We start from the raw sequence: 17,228 nt of genomic DNA, 5'->3' as shown, positions 1-17,228 counted from the left end.
AGTTTTCAGGAAAAAATACATTTTAATCATCACATATCATGAGCAGAACAGCTGTTTCATTCACATTAAAGCGCACTGATACCATTTCGCCATTGTTACCATTATAATGATGGACAATGATCAATTAGAGTTAATTAATTGCTCTTTGACTCATAACTGACTGTTGGAAAATCTAGTCCTATCTGTCCGTGGTGCCCCAGTGTGTGATGATTAACATAACTTTGGACAGAACCTTGTGCTAAAGGATTAGCTTTTTTTACAGAGTAATTAAAGAGCAGATTTATATTTGCCAGACATATTGTGGGATAAATAAGGCATTACACAAATGACATGCTGGGCTGTTAGGTTCTCAAACTACCTGACGGACAGATGTGAAGCCGGGACAACCCTTTAAATGTGGTTCAGGCAATGAAGAGCTGATAATTAAATCCAAAATGTCAGTGTACTTAGCCATCTGACACTCGCACGAGGGGCTAAGAACTAGTGGCACAGCTGTGGATTCGACCAATCACAGTCCAGCGGTGCAACGTCCCCATATGGCTTTCGGGATAATTGTCCAATTGGAGTTTATAATCTGTCCATTTCACCCCTCTGAACACACTGTTGTGTCAAGCTGTTTTCCAGGCTTAACATGATCATGGACAAGTAGCAGGTAGCATATTTGCAAATTAAAATGGTGCATTTCCATTAACATAAAATTAACCTGTTTGCAGTAACACAACAAATTAACGACGTAAGAATGTTATCAAAAAATAATTAAACAGATGCCTTTATTCAAAGGTAATGATATATATTTACGACACTCAAATTATATTTAAAATATATAACATTTAAGTGTCGTGTGATATATACTTTTTTAGATTGTCCACTGTAGTCAATTCAGTCTTGGACTGACTAGTTTGAAGGCGCAAAAACACATACTTTCATACTTGACCCTCCACTTTCTTATAACCAAAATGAATTCCAAATATCCGCATTTAATTTGACTCATATTTGGTATATTTGCAGAGGACATGTTGGTGTGGCTGTGGATACTAATGTGTGTGTTTCGGGGGGGATGAGGTGCTTCTGTATTTCTCTGATTGCTGAAAACTGGCAAGGCTGAGTTTAAATATTAACAAAGCACACATGGCCCTTCTCTTGTGCCGGGGTCCCTGATGGAGAGGAACAGCAGCTCCTCCACCAAGACAAACAGGGCCGAGTCCAGACATGCTGCGGGGGGTTTACATTTTAATGCCTTTGTTGGTTTTCCAAAATATGCTTCCATCTCATCCTGGAATGGCTCCCACCAGGTTCTCAAAGAGAGGTGGCGCATATCATTTGGTTGTGCAGTAACGCTGATTGCCATAGCGATAGTCGCCAGATTCACAAATTCTAGATATTTTGTAAGTGCACCATCTGTATATACAAGCGCTTTAGAGCCTGAGAAGTGTTGCTGCTTTTTTATTTAAATTATTATTATTATTAAGTTTAGGAGAGTGAACTTTTCACTTTGTTTGATTTTTAGTCTGCAGCCAAACTTGTCACCAAAAAAATAAATAAAAAAATAATTCACAGCACCAACAGGAAAAGAGATTTTTTTTTTTTTGCACATATGAAATACATCTCTGTTTGTGGCAGCTGTTCTGGTTGCATGTATCAGCTGAATAATCAGGATGTGGTAAAGTCTGTTTCCGTAAATTGTGCTTCCTTAGAAGGTGTTTTTAAAAATACAGCTTAGACAAGGATATTACAGAAATAGAGCTCCTTCTGTTGATTCCTTATTTTAATGTAACTGGATGATGTAAACCACAAGAGAATTTAGAGAGAAAATGTAATATAGGAAAATAAAAATATGGAAGACAAACATGTTAATCTCAGTCCCAGTTCAATCTCAGTCCAGATTCAGGGAAAAAATCTTGAGATTTGACACTGAGAGCAGGAAGACATGTGACACTTACGACAGTGCAGCAGAGAGGCCAGAACCACCACATCAGAGCCAAAGCCAACAGGAGAAAGAGCACCAAGAACACAATGGCCACCACTGTGCCGTCCGACTAATGAGAGGGAATATTTACAATTAGCTTAAAAATAGCATAATAACAAAATGTTATGAAAACAGAAAGAAAGAAAATACTGAATAATATAAATCCTATTCCAAATCCAGTTATTTTTATATCATTTTTTAGTACTACATTCTTTTATAGGATGAAGAGACATTTATGGCTGTTTTCTTTCTGATCTCACGTTTGACTTACACATGAGGAGGCAGTTATGGTGAAAGCACTGGTGATGTATGATGTGCCACTGTTCAGACTGATCAGGACCTCCATTTGTCTGTAGGAAGAGAACACAAACACAATGGGACGGTGTGTTTAGAGTCATTACACAGGGGCTTTGAATAAATGGTGAAAAAAACAACAACATTAAATTCAGCTTTATTTGAAGAGATCTTTCTGTGAATATGGCAAAGTGATGATAGTTACAGCAGCAATGGGGAAGCAAACATAGGGAAGAGTCTAGTTAGGGATGATTTACAGTATGATTTCTGATAAAAACAAGTGTCAAAATAGGCAGTATTGAATCATTTTTATGCAAAAAAGGGAAGAAAAATTACATCCATTCTAGAAACTACACAAAAAATTGTTCTTTTTTTTTTCCAAAAAGAGAAATGAAATTAAATGTACTTAAAGCAAAATTAGAACTAACTAGAAGAACTAATTAGAACTAATTAGAAGCTAAATTAGAAGCTAAACTGAATTGAAAATTAAAAAAACAAAAACAAACTCATCCCAGTGATGCTCACTGGTGTCATGAGAATTATTTGAAGTTTAATTCCTACAGAATTTGTTGGAAATTCTCTCTTATTTACTGTGGAGGGAGTTGAAGGTGGCTCGCAATTAAGGCACTAATGATGAACGGCATTGTAATTTCCATATGTCTATTATGCAGGAGACAATTACCATGGGGCTAATGAGAATCCTCAAGCAGGAAATCGACTGACTGAACGCCTGAGATCCCTCCCAAAATGAGAGAATATGTAAAAGACAGGCCACTGTCTGAGAAGCCAATAATAATGCAGTAGAGACATAGGAGAGAAAAAGTTGCCTACAGAAAACAACGATGATTCCACTAACGTTTGGGTCTTGCGTAAAGCATTCCTAATGAGACCGGCAAGGTTCCTTCTCAAACAACACCAACTGAAGAACTAACTTTCTAAAGGGTTTTTCTCATTGCAGCATAAACCACATCTCTTACAGTATTGCACTGTAGCTTTTTGGGGTCTCTTGAGGACTTTTAGATGATATTAGCCTAAACTGTCATTGCCTTTAGGAAAATCTAGTCCTGAGGCTGCAGGAAGCTTGTAAAGGGTTTTCTGCATGTTAACTAGGTCCGTGTGCTGAATGGATGAGAGGAGAGGCTAATTCAGCTGACATACTCAATACATGCAAATGGGAGGCAGGTTGTTAATCAAGCTGGATATATGTATGTTTGGTGAAGGGATGAGAAGTGATCCAACAAATGATTTTATTTCCTTGCACTTGACTGGATGGTCTAAAATTCCTTAGATCAGTTTTTAGTGGACACAAAGCATTTCTGGAGGAAAATGTGATGCTTCGTGAGACCTGATAACATTCAATTGGTATTCTTGGACATTGCAATCAGCAACAAACATCACAAACAATGAAGGCTGATTTATTTATCTTCAGAGGTACTCTGAAACCACAATGCGTGGCAGAACATCCCATATCAAAGGATGAACTTTGTGGTAAACTCTAAAAGGCATTCCCAAAAGCCTCCCGATTACATTTATACTGAAAACAGGTGAATCCCGTGCTAAACATACAAAGCTGTTCCTGAAACTGATTGCCTTATTGAATGGTTTTCTTTTGACTAGAAATGCAGAGTAGAAGAAATGTGACAGAAGTTCAGCAGAATAACTCAAGCACATGGACATAAGTGCTCTTGCCATCACAGAAGGCCCCTCATAGCACCACAAGAGACTGAGAGTGGTGTGTGAGTTTGATTCCTTGTCACAAAGCACATGCTGATGGAGACTGAAAGTGACGTAGCTAGCTGAATGGGATGACACGGGTGTCACTAAGGGCTTTCTAACTTCCCTTTCAAATAAAAGCGAACACCCGGCATTATTGAAGGCCTAACATATGCATCAGCCCCGACAGACTGTAGCACAACGGCATGTATGTCTGACTTAACTTTTAGAAGTTAAATTTGTAAATCTGATTCACATAGTTTTCTTAATTGCATCAGGCTGTGTGCAATGTGGCTGTACTACAATTTCTACTGTTATTTTTCATTCCATTTTCTAATTGTTTTTTCTGCCAGATTAAAACTGCTCTGATTACAAAATACACATTATAAAATCTGATATCAGTTACATTAATTAAAAACATATTGCCACCTTAAATAGCTTCAATTTTGTAAGCCATTTGTTAGTAGCTTATAGCAAGCAATATCAATCAAAAGTTTGGGGTCAGTAAGACTGTCTAAAAGAAATTAATATTTTTATTCAGCAAGGATGCAGTAAATTGATCAAAAAGTGACAGTAAAGACATTTATAATGTTACAAATAATTTCTATTTCAAACAAAAGTTGCTGTTTTGAACTTTATATTCATCAAAAAAATCCTGCAGTATCACAGTTTCCACAAAAAAATATTAAGCAGCACAAATGTTTTGAGCATTGATAATAAAAATAAATGTTATCTGAGCACTAAATCAACATTTCTGAATTTCTTAATGATCATTTACACTGAAGACTGGAGTAATGATGCTGAAAATTCAGCTTTGCCATCACCAGAATAAGTTAAATTTTAAATTATATACTAATAGAACATTTTAAACAGTGATTTTTCACAATATTACCGTTTTACAGTATTTTTGATCAAATAAATGCAGCCTTGGTGAGCATAAGAGACTTCTTTGAAAAACATTACAAAATCTTACTGACCCCAAACTTTGAATGGTAGTATAATTACTTTTCCACAAAAATAAACTGACTGTAGATTAGCTAATTCAAATTATGATTGGCTTGAAGCTTGGCAAGTAGCTTCCCAGCACTGTTAAAAACATCCAATGTGACATATCCAAATATGAAAAACATCACACTTTGATTCAAAAATAAATAAACTATTCAGTACATCATCGCCTTTCATTTTGGAAAGAGTAACCACCTTTTAATCATCTAGCAGAGTGAGAGGAGGAGTTCTTGTGGAGGCAGCGCTGCCATGTTAACTGGGTATATTTCCCACCCCCTACGCAGATGGAACTAAAATGGCGGCCTGACAGATCAGATTGATTATTGATGAGGCACGTTCCACCACTCGCACTGCAGGCAGGTGTCAGGTCTGTCCCTCAGTTATTTTTCTCACTCCGCTGTTGTTGTGAAAACGCAGGTGAGGACATGCTGCTGCCAGACAAAAGTTCCTCACCCCCTCCAGCCAAACGCTCAAAGGGACGGGGCCGGCCAGCGCTAATGGGCAGGCTGACAGATGCCCTAGATCCTGGTCTGACGAACCAACAGCTGTCGTTGCAGATGAGACCCTGATATCTGGCGATACGTCACTGAACCACAGAGACCCTTTGAATTACAAAAAGCCTCCAAAACTATTTGATATTTCCTAGTGGTCTGTTCCAGCAAGGATTGTTCAGGACAACTCATATACAGTATGTCTGCAAATATGAAATGACATGAACTACTGGTTTTCTAGGTGTAATACCTAGAAATGCTAGAAATTGGCAGTTTTCTGAATGCAAACTGGACAGATAGGTAGCAACGGACAGAGAGTGGAAGAAAAAGACAGTGAGAGAAATTTCTAGTGCTCAGACATGATGCAGGTGTTATGTGGTTGCCTATTGTCAATGCATAGTGAATTATTTAAATGGGAGCGTGGAAAAGGGAATCGGTGCATCTGTCGCACATCCTTTTAAAGCCCTCCACCAGATGTGTTTACTAGCCGTTCATAGCAGAAAACTACTTAATGGGTCACAGTTGCCAGCCAAGAGTTAATTAAGCAAGCCTTTTGAATGGCGACCACGTATAGGGGATCAAACGTCCTGGGTAAGTCGGACCATAATTTCACACAAGCTGCTCAAAGCTAATCCCAGATCTACACAGGGCGCTGCGTCTCTCAGTCAATTCAATAACATAATGCTGTAACATGACATTTTAGGCTGGCATATCACGTAATTTAATGGGTCACAATGTTGCAGCTCAAAGTATGCACGATAGGCTGTAACAGTCTGTTCAAGTGAGGTTGAAATTGAATTGATTTCAATGCATGATTTCTGTACATCTGGAGATCTTAATGATACTTGCTGCTTTATGAAACATAAATACTTACTGTCCCACTGAATACAGCACTGGAGCAGGACACAGGATATAGTTATCCTTCACCTTGCTAGGCTTTTCCTCTGAAAAATGAATAGAAAGTTGATTGTGTTATGATCCGCTGCCAAACTAGTGGGAGAACAAACTCCCCCGAAGATGTGTACCGCCAGGCCATTTGTTATGGCGTAGAGGCTTACTAGAACTGCTGACGTGTACAGTCAAGTTTAGGGAAGAGTGCCATTTTTTTCATCCCATTTGAAAATGATTTCTTTGCCGCATCACTGCTGAAGGCACCCAGAATTCAACACTGTATTTCCTGTCTGGTTACAAAAGCAGTGACATGTGGATCCCATATGTGGATCTGTCTTCTAATGATTTTGCACTCATAAAGGAAACACTATTCAGTGTCTGATAGGGACAGCACTAAAGAGCGGAGTATACTGACCCTATAGCATGTGACTGCTCATGAAAAATCATACATATATGATTGTTATACACAGTCAAAGGAATAGTTCACACAAAAAAATGAAGATAATTTACTTACACTCATGTTGCTCCAAACCTGTATGACTTTGAAACACAAATGAAGATGTATTGAAAAATGTCTTCATACAGTAAAAGTCAGTGGGGTCAAATATAGTTTTGGACCCCCTTGGCTTTCACTGTATGGACAAAAAAATAAAGCAAAGAAACATTTTTCCAAACATCTTCATTTGTGTTTCATAGAATAAGCTTTGGAACAAAATGAGAATGAGTCAATGACAGAATTTTTTAATTTTTGGGTAAACTATCCCTTTAAGAAAATTTAGCACGAAAATATTGTTGCTTTAGAAGAGAGGTTCTTAATGTTTTTGATATATAATATAAAACTATAACATATCAACAGAAACTGGGAGTGTCAATGATTTTGTCTTTCCATAAGTTAAGCAATGGATAAACAGAGTATTTTAGCTAAGTTAGATTGTTTTAATGTAGTAATAATACCAATTATATTAATATATTAATTTAAATAATTCCATGTCATTGTGTAGCTTTTTTGGAAGTATGCTGAGGTCCCCAGTGGATTAATAAAAATCACTGCTTTAGATATTTGTTGGTCTAGTTGAGTATCTTTTTCTGTCTTTAGTAACCTAAAGTGACAGTTTAGCCACAAAACGTCTTGCAACTTAGGTGCATTGCATCCTAGGTGTGACTTGTCACTTCCTGTATGATACAACTGACTTTCACAGACACAAAATCTGTCTTTCATCATTTGGCTTTATCTAGGCAACATCATATCAAGCTTAAGGGTAAGACTGAAGTCAATATATGTGGAATAATCATACTTACTGTAAGTAACTCCATCCACTATGAAACTGCAGATAACTCCTTCTGTTTGTTTCCCCAGTGTGAACCCGTTCCCTCTTAAAACAATGTCAAAGGACTCTGTGGTATGTAAACCAGATGAGGACATAATGAGAAGCACTCCTGGGCGTTCACCCAAATCAACGACCACGTACACGCACACACACACACACACGAAAAGGCAATTTCATCCACCCTGATAGCTGTAAAAGCCCTTGAAATGCTTACGGTTCACGCAGACGCTGGACGGCTCCACTGTTAGGATCTCCGTGCATGATTGCTTGAGGATCTGTATGATAAAAAATGTATTCAAATCAGTACTTGTCACTGCTGAATCACTATATCAGCTATCACAGTGTCCGGGTCTTTAGCATTCACGCTGGGGATGTTTGCTATGCCAAATCAAGCTCAATGAGACGAGCATCACATACAGTGCGGTGTGGGATAGACCCGTGTCAGCCGTTATGGGGAAATTATGCGGTGCCATTTTCCCTCTTCAGCTCTATTAGAGACCGCAGGCTGACATTATCATATAAACAGGCCTGTGAGAGGCCACCATCGCCTCTCCCATCATCCACATAAATCAACAGAGGACAAACTATGCAAATCTCTGTACACAATGGGCAAAAAGACAACATTAACAGAAAGATATGGTCCTCCGAATCACCTGCAGCGGAGATGAGGCTTCAGACTGAAGTGGAGGACACGTATAAAACAGGGCTGATTGAATATGACACCTGATAAACTCTGCTATCATTAAAGAGGAGAAGGAACACTGACTAAATGTCAGGGCTGAAAAATACTCAGGATGGTCTTTATGGCTCTTTAATGAGTTGGCACGATACAAGGGAGGTTCATCGCAAGACGTTTCAACGTATTTTCTCTGACAGTTATCTATACACAGGAATAGACATGAAGCTTTAGATTATCCATCCATCCATCCATCTATTATTATTAGACAGCTCTCTAGAAAACTTGATTCTGACTGACTAATCATGACATTCTTGAAGTGCCACAAATTCTCAAATGGACTGACCCTTTTTCACTTGGACTTGTGTTTGGATCACCATCCTGCTGAAAGAGTTTTGTAAAGCTTCAGTATTCTCCGTATTTTGCTCTGACATTCTTCTCTAACAGCTCCACAGCATGATACTGCCATGACTTCACTGTATGATGTATACGAGGTGTCAGTGGTGTGAGAATTAGCACTACAAATACTGCTTCCAAATTTGGCTGAAAATGTTCTTGACCTCATCTGACTGCAAAATGGTTCCCTTCCACGTCACAACTAGGTCAATATTATGCTTTTAAACAGAAAACCATGCTTAGTTCTTTCTGTCTGATTGAGCAATAGCAATTGCTTACAGTACAGGACAGGTCAATGTTATGTACACTATTGTTCATTATATACTCCACCATTCAAAAATGTGGGGTCGGTATGATTTTTTATCTCTTTTGCTCAACAAGGCTGCATTTATTTGATAAAAAATACAGTAAAAACATTAAAACTGCTTTTTATTTTATTATATTTTATTATAATATACAGTACCACATGATCATTCAGAAATCTAATATGCTGATTTGGTGCTCAAGAAACATTTCTTATTATTATCAATGTTGAAAACAGTTGTGCTACTTAAATTTTTTGTGGAAACCATGATCCTTTGATGAATATAAAGTTCAATTGAAGAACTTTTGTTTGAAATAGAAATCTTTTGTAACATTATAAAGATCTTTACTGTCACTTTTGATCATTTTCAGGTTAAAAAAAAAAAAATCTTACTGATCCCAAACATTTGAACAGTAGTGTAGATATGCACCAGTCAACCATATCATGCAATATTATGATATGGCCACAAAATATTAAAAAACTTTCTGTGCCATCAATCAAAACATTCTTGGAATATTAAAATAGGCCTGGCTAAATCTATTCTTTAGGCTTTTGCTTTTTGCAAAATCTCTGTTAAGTCTACTTTAGCCCCGGACTGCAAAGCTGCACAGATGATCTCAAATCCTGGAAATCTGAGCAGAGAGCAACATGAGGCCAACTAGCCCAGCCTCCAAGATTACTAATCACTAGAGAATGCCTGTGTTTTGCTGGGCCTGAAACTCCATTTGGCCAAACAAGCTAACTATGTAACAAGATGATGGTTTTTTTTTTATATCTCTTTTCTGGACAAAATATATTTTAAGGAGGTCCTGTCTTTTGTCTTGCATGACTAAACCTGAAAAATATCCCAGAAACTGATTCCTGTGGTCACAAAACAACACACCCATGTACAACAACACCGGACTCAGCTGTTGATGGTTTACTGATGGCAGAAGATGTCCAGTCTTTGTACCATGTTTACAATGTTAAACCGCATCATCGGTAAATTACATGCACATGAAAACGCAAACATGCAATGAAAAATACTTAACAAGGAGCATCATGAAGCAAATGGAAAGTATCACAAATGAATTGTCAACAGACTTGTGTAAGATAAAAAAAAAACGTTTTGGCAAGTTCATAAAAAAAACACGTTTCGCAGAGTCCTTTATTAACAACAATTTACAACCAAGTTACGTTAGAGATTTCAAAAGCTATATTTTATAAAGCTGCTTTACAAAACAGCATTTTTAAAAACTTTACTTTAATCAAATAACAGATCTGGACTGTTTTAGCATCAAGCATCTGTCTGAAGCCAATTTTAAATTGCAAAAATATGTCAACTTTCAAAGAACACAAGATACCCAGAAATTGGTATACTCTAGTTCAATGAGTTAATGTCCTTATATTGTGAGACGGCAGACGCTGAAAACACCAAGAGCATCTCGCATGCTTGAGTATGTGAAATTGCTCGCCTGTGGCACTCATTCATACAGAGATGCCCAGAACATGCAGACTTCATATTTAAATAGCAGTTTTTTTTTAGCTTTAATATTCATATATGCTAGTGAATATTGCAATTTGATTAAGTGTTCAGTCTTACTTCAGACTTATTAGTCCAAAATTTGTCAAATTCTGTGACATTCCACGTTATACTGTAAAATCCATTTTTATGACTGGATTCCGCAATTCCGTCTGAAATCACAGGGACCTAAATGTATTTAGCCCACTTTGAGAACCCCTGGACTAAACCACAGAGGCATGTATCACACCTTTTGGAATGGGTGCCCCTGGCATGGAGAACTTACCGAGTTAACGATGCCTTTGAGAGCTTGAAAGCCTCCTTTGACTGGGAACACTTGCTCTTTGGTATCAGCCACATCGGCGAGCTGTTGGCAGAAAGATAATAATAACAGGGCTGATAGCCAAGCAAGAAAAAAAGTGCTGCCATTTCCTCTCCTTTAACTCAGTTTGTCATTGCTTCAGAAACAGGAAAAGAGCAGCAGTCCTGCAATTACAGGCAACTCTGCAAAACCCCCACTTGGTGGAGATTTAGAGAGCATTTTAAGTGTTAATTGCACATGGATTCTGTGCATACATGTAGAATACACAATATTTTAAAATCTGCTGGAATGCCAATATTACCTGTTCTTCATCAAAGTCTTTTACGCCAACACAGTACACACGAGCCCCATAACTCCTTGCAATATCAGCCTATATACACAACATACAGTCATAACAATGTAATCATTTGTTACCATAAAAGTATAAAAATATGTAAAGTGTTACATGTAGCTGCCAGCTCACCTCATCCTTAGTGAGTTGATGGATATATTTTTCAAGCTTTCCATCAGTCAATGCCACAATGATACTAGAGGACTTTTTTAGCTGTTTTTTCATTTGTTCGGAAGCCTGGAAAGAAGGAAGTGTTATATAAAGTTGTGTCAGTAGAAATGTATCTATTTTCTCAAAAACTACAGGGATAAAAATGCACAGTATATATAAATATATGTAATTTATCTATCATTGTAATAAAGGCTTACACAGAACTCATCTTGAGCACAGATGTGGTGTGTTTATTTAGAAAGATGTAATTATGCCTTATCATGGTCATGAGGGGAACCAAAAAGTTTACCATTTTATTTTGTTTATTCTAGTACAAGACTAAAGTACAGGAAATACAGTCAGTCAAGCAGACTTTAGTGTTGAGTGTTTCATACACTCTTGTGTCCTCCTCACAACATAAAAAAAACTTTTTTGTTTTTTTTATAAATTAATTTTAAAAATGCACATTCTATTCCACTGCAAAAATAAAATAATAATAAATAAATAAATAAATAAATAATTATTACCTGTTTCATTCCTTCATGCATGTAGGTTTCTCCTGCTGGTTTGACCTCATTTAAAATTTTCAAGCCATCATTAATTTGTCCCCTGATAATGAAAAGCAAGGAATATTCTGATCAATGTATGCGAGAGAAATATTCTACTAAATGTTATGCATACAATATTATGTATGGTCATGTCAGAGTCATTGAACCCCATCTACATATGAAGGAAACCTTTACACCATAAATATTTACTCATCTTTAATGTATATACAACACAAACACATGGTGTATTACTAGCTTTCTTACACTAGGGACTGCAAATACTTCATGCAAGCATGATTTTATACCTGTCTCCAGTGAGCGGTAACACAATCTCTGCTCTTGATGAAAACACTATGAAGGACACTCGCGTATTTGGACTGGAATGAAAAAATATGGGAAAAATGGAAAAACGCTGTGGATGAGTGACAAATGGAAAATCGAAGTACAGCTGCAAATTCTAGTTATACACATTTCTTTTTTTTTTACCACAGCAAAAAAGCTCTTCAGAAGTGATTAATACTTATATATTTATACTTCAATAATAATACTAAATACAAGCATTGGTGCAAATGATGCTGTCACAGAAATCCTGTGATGTTGAAAGTCTTGCCATCCTCATGTTCCTCACGCAATCATCAGAGTTGGTTTTTGAGTAATATAGCCAATGTGACTAGCTAATAAAAGCTTGTGACTTGGAAAAAAACCCTTCTGCTTGGACCAAGGAAGTGATTAATTGATATACAGACAGGAAACAGGTTGCCATGAGTGATTCATGCAGACATCCTGTTGGTGATTATATTTATACCTGCCACTTCCTATATTTATTCCTCCTACCTTTCGCAATACGAATAGGACAAACATGCAGCAACACAACTTTTCTGGAAAACATTGATGCAATAAAGACGTGCATTTGGACCTATGTCAAGTTCAAATAGTACAACAATGACATTACTGGTACTGTATGTTTCTTTGTTCATGCTATCCAGTATTACTGCTATCCAGAATTTCAACTTATGCATTTCATTTTTCATTAACTTCAAGTTTTTCATGTGACATTTATTTTATTTCAGTTTTATTTCAATTATCTCAATGCTTTTAGTTTTAGTTAACAATAACAACACTAATTCTGTCATGCATTTACAAAACCAGGGATTTTATGTCTTAATGATATTGGAACAGCATTTTTTCTTCTCAGAGAGAACTGACACATAATTTGACAACAAATATATAGCTGATTATGACAAGTACATTTCAATGAAGCAGTTGGTCTTTTTCACAACCTTCTGTCACGAAAGCTGATACAGCAGAGGAACATGTTGGGTTCCTCTACACAGTTGGAGTCAGGTCTCAGGACTAAGCATAAGGAGAGGTGCTGCTTTTTCTCACTCAGAATGACATCCAATCCACAACCATCCCCCACATGAGATACTCAGGGAGAACATCCAAATGTGTTCAAGCAGCCAAATTTTGGTAACAAAAATCAAATGAAGAACAGGCAGGAGGACTGAATATTTCACAATCTAATAGAGTGATAAATACACCACTGAATTGCCAAATGATATTACGATACCCTGCGTGAATGAATAATTGTCCTAAAAAGGAAATGACCTTGAATTTTCCTGAAGATATAAATACATGTTGTGAACTACTTGTGTCATCTTTTGGTCTGGTCCCTTATTATACCGTAAAACAACACAGGAACCCTTCACACAGCTCTTCAAGATAATTCCTAAAAAATATATTCATACAGCAGGTCCATTCAATGCTTAAAAAAGGACCCTAAAAGAGCCAGTGCAGACCACATGGTACAACAGAAGACCATCAAAGTCTATGGCAGACTGCACTGGTCTTCCTGCACTCATGACTTAAAGTACATTGGCTGCGTCTTCTCCTTTCATGTGTGAGGGATAAGTGTGCTGTTGGATGGTTGCAGTGCAAATGGCCATTCTCACAGCCCAGAAGACTGAGCCTCCTTGCCACCCACTCCCACCTGCTCCCTTTGCTATTTTCTCAAGCAGACTGCTTTCTTCTGGCTAGGTCGCTACCGTCTGTACTGGCACATACATTGAGTCAACGTTACATAAGTTCACATTCATCTGGCGATTTTTTTTTTTTTATACGTTTTGTTTTTTCCCCCAAATGTAGGGCCATCTAGGAACCGGATGTGTAGCTGCTGAGTAGCCAAGTTAGCATTTAGCTTTGATTCAAGTTGTTATGGATGACTTCCTTTGATGTGGTGGACTGGGAGTTACATTCATTCAGAACAATTATTGTACAGCTGACTTGTTTGGTAGCATAAACCACACAAACTCAACATAAAACAATAATAGAAAAGAAAGAAAGAATGTTTACCTCACAAATCTCTCTGTAAGATTTTTGACGAAGTCATAGATCTGACCCCAGTCAGTCGAAACACTTCCAGATCTGTAATGAAGCACATGAAAAAAAAATGTCAGCACTAAAAAGAACCAAGAAAGAAACAGCTTGAGGCAATTATACATAAATCTTTAAGTCAAATGTCTGCATGTGTTTATTGTAAGAGTTGTGCTCTTGATTACACTGTGGCAAAGAGGCTGAGTCAGCTACACTTCAGTGTTAACACTATCTCGGAGAAATGATGGAGTCATATACATCACACAACACACTGAGTCAAGACACTTCATTACAACTGCTGACCACTTCAATTCCCAGCAACACTCAGTCCTGAAAACACTACATCATTCCAACACCGAACATCAAACTACTGGTCAATGGCTAATGTCCATGCTGATATAGGTGCTTAAGAAACATTTCTTATTATTAGCATTGTTGAAAACGGTTGTGCTGCTTAATATTTTGTGCAACCTTTGGATGAATAAAAAGTACAAAATAATATACTTAAAGTCAATGTAATTCATCCTTGCTAAATAGAAGTAAAAAAAAATATTATTGACCCCCCAAGCTTTTGAATGGTAGTGTAATTTCAAAATAGAAATTGTTAAGTTTCTTTTGACAAGAATGTTGGTAGATAATGGAACTGGCACATGTTAACTGGCCAAGCGAACTTGGTTATTAACCATTGCTGATAGCCTCAAAAATGGTCAAATAACAGCCTGGCTGATGAGTACAGTACAACAAACAATGTTTAAGTTTGAAGACATTTAAGAGGAGGTTACTATTATGTTAACTCCCAAGCAAAGGGATGCATGGGTAACAATGAACACAACTTTTGCCAAGCTATGACTCAAAAGCCAGAGAGGAGTCAGTTGTTATATCAAATAAAGTGAACACCACACAAACAGATAAACATAAAATCAAACAGAGCTATCAATAAATGCATAGCCAGAATGCAACTGTAGATATATTGCAACTGAGATGATTTCATAATGATATCGATTATTATTGAGAAATCTCACAACATAAAATCCATGAATCAGTTCAAGTGGAAGTGGACTTCTGCGACATTAACCTCAATGCAATGCAGTGCCTTTAATGAGAAAAGTGTGTAAAATGTGCCCTTGATGTAATAGCTACAAGGTAATTGAACTAATAATTATAGTGCACTGCATGTGCTGAGAACATAAAACACAAGCGATAGGTAATTAGAAAATCATTTTTTATGCATTGTCTTCTTCCTTGTCTCAAGCCAAGGTCAGAGACTCTAGATAAGCTTTAGTGGGACCATCAGAGAACATCAAACCACATCTAATATAAGGAACGATCTGGAGGTGTGATGCGAAGTTTCATTCCGACCACAGACACTCAAGGCCGGATCTGCTGGTCTTGACCGGATATTATGCCAGGCTAGTTCTGTGCTGCTCTCAGTTCTTTAAAAAGAGCAAAGAGCATATCTGTGCCATCATCCTGTGGACTGCACTGAGCCCAACAACTATTCTCAAAGGGGTGTAATTTAATATGAAACTTTACAGATACAGATGACATGCAGACAGACAGACAGACAGACAGAGAGATAGTCATCTTGAATTTGTGTACATCTATTAGAAATACAGAAATACATTAGATGGACAGAGAGATAGACAGATCTTCCTAGTCTTCTTAAACTAGTGTACATCTATTACATATACAGAAAGACATATGTAAATAGTGTAAGACACAAAAAAAGTCTTTATTCCAGCTAAGTGTCTTGCTGTGTGGCCCCTGGATGATGCTGGTCGCCAGTAGTGTCTGACGGACACACATGTAAAATCAGGTCAAACTGTGGAATAGCTGACACCGACAGTTATTGGACCTTATTCACACCTTTACCTACAAATGAGGCTATATTGTATTGTGTAAACAATACACAACCCTATAAACAATAACTCTATGCGTTATTTGTAGATGATATATTTTGTCTTGAGGACTTTGAGAACAACATTTAAATTTCCGAGTACTTACCGGTCTAAAACAAAGTAAAGGTCGTAGGCGCCGTGACAAGAAGGGCTTTCTGCTTTAAAAGATGAAAAACACAAACAGAAGAAAAGCGTCGCCGTGGTTGCGACGGTCCAGAGAGTTTCCTTTGTCATGATGAGTTATGCATCCGCGGGATAAAAATCATAAGAATGGTCCTAAAACCGACTTGAATGGCTTTTTCTTATGAAGTGACATAAAATCAATGTCAATATCGAAACAACCCGGTCTGGTGCAACATACTCCACTTTATAGCGTTGCAGAAAAGTTCAACTTCTTCCTGTGAAACATAGCAACGTCACTACATTTGATTTCTTCACTTATCCGTTTTACGCCACCCCAAAAACAAACTGGCCGGTGTCACTTTTTGCGAGTAATGACAGGAAAAAGGCAGAGCAATTGTTTGAAAAGTTGCTTGCGAGTTCGGGTAGTTCAGCTAGTTTTTGGTGCGCATGTGTACGTCCGCCCAGATGTTCAACAGCGTTTTGAGGTCAAAATGCCGTTTGGCTCGAGCGCACACACCCAGCAGTTATGATCCTCAAACAGGATGTATATTTTAACAGTACTATAAAAGCTACACTGCTTTCTTTTCTGTGGGATACTGATTGTATTTAGTAGGGACACTGTTTTACAGTGATTGCATTTTGATTGCAGACAGTAAACAGACAAGCCCTGTGTAACTCCTGAATGTGGCAAGACATGGCCTTGAGTCATGTTTTGTGTGATCTGCGTGAGGAAATTTTTATGTGTGTTAAATAAGCCCTGATGGCAATATATTCACTCCAAATTTGGTAAATTATCAAGAGAGATTGTGCTTGAAGATACCAAGCAGAGATGAGCTAATAATCTACATTTATATAAACCATAATGTCACTTCCTGTTTTATGACGTTTGTAAATCTACATGATTTTGCTTCACAACAT

At 37.4% G+C, this 17,228-nt stretch overlaps 1 protein-coding gene across 3 annotated transcripts in view; it reads right to left on the bottom strand.

The window, feature by feature from the left end:
* Positions 1-16,837, bottom strand: part of antxr2a (ANTXR cell adhesion molecule 2a) — a 52,023-nt gene extending 35,186 nt beyond the window's left edge. The window contains exons 1-12 of one of the 3 annotated variants that reach the window (XM_051894988.1): positions 16,294-16,837; positions 14,269-14,340; positions 12,222-12,293; positions 11,896-11,977; positions 11,351-11,455; positions 11,189-11,257; positions 10,852-10,932; positions 7,903-7,963; positions 7,660-7,755; positions 6,344-6,413; positions 2,238-2,316; positions 1,941-2,036 (exon numbers count right to left, since the gene is read on the bottom strand). In XM_051894988.1, coding sequence (XP_051750948.1) covers positions 1,941-2,036; positions 2,238-2,316; positions 6,344-6,413; positions 7,660-7,755; positions 7,903-7,963; positions 10,852-10,932; positions 11,189-11,257; positions 11,351-11,455; positions 11,896-11,977; positions 12,222-12,293; positions 14,269-14,340; positions 16,294-16,421 — 1,011 coding nt within the window. In that variant the 5' untranslated portion in view covers positions 16,422-16,837. The remainder of the gene's footprint in view (positions 1-1,940; positions 2,037-2,237; positions 2,317-6,343; positions 6,414-7,659; positions 7,756-7,902; positions 7,964-10,851; positions 10,933-11,188; positions 11,258-11,350; positions 11,456-11,895; positions 11,978-12,221; positions 12,294-14,268; positions 14,341-16,293) is intronic. The other 2 variants (XM_051894987.1, XM_051894989.1) reach the window with 2 other exon arrangements.
* Between the last annotated feature and the right edge of the window lie 391 nt (positions 16,838-17,228).

The sequence above is a fragment of the Ctenopharyngodon idella genome, chromosome 5 (genome assembly GCF_019924925.1).
Source record: "Ctenopharyngodon idella isolate HZGC_01 chromosome 5, HZGC01, whole genome shotgun sequence".
NCBI lineage: Eukaryota > Metazoa > Chordata > Actinopteri > Cypriniformes > Xenocyprididae > Ctenopharyngodon > Ctenopharyngodon idella.
The sequence above is the reverse complement of the archived record's forward strand: the minus strand, read 5'-3'. Positions and strand labels throughout refer to the sequence as shown.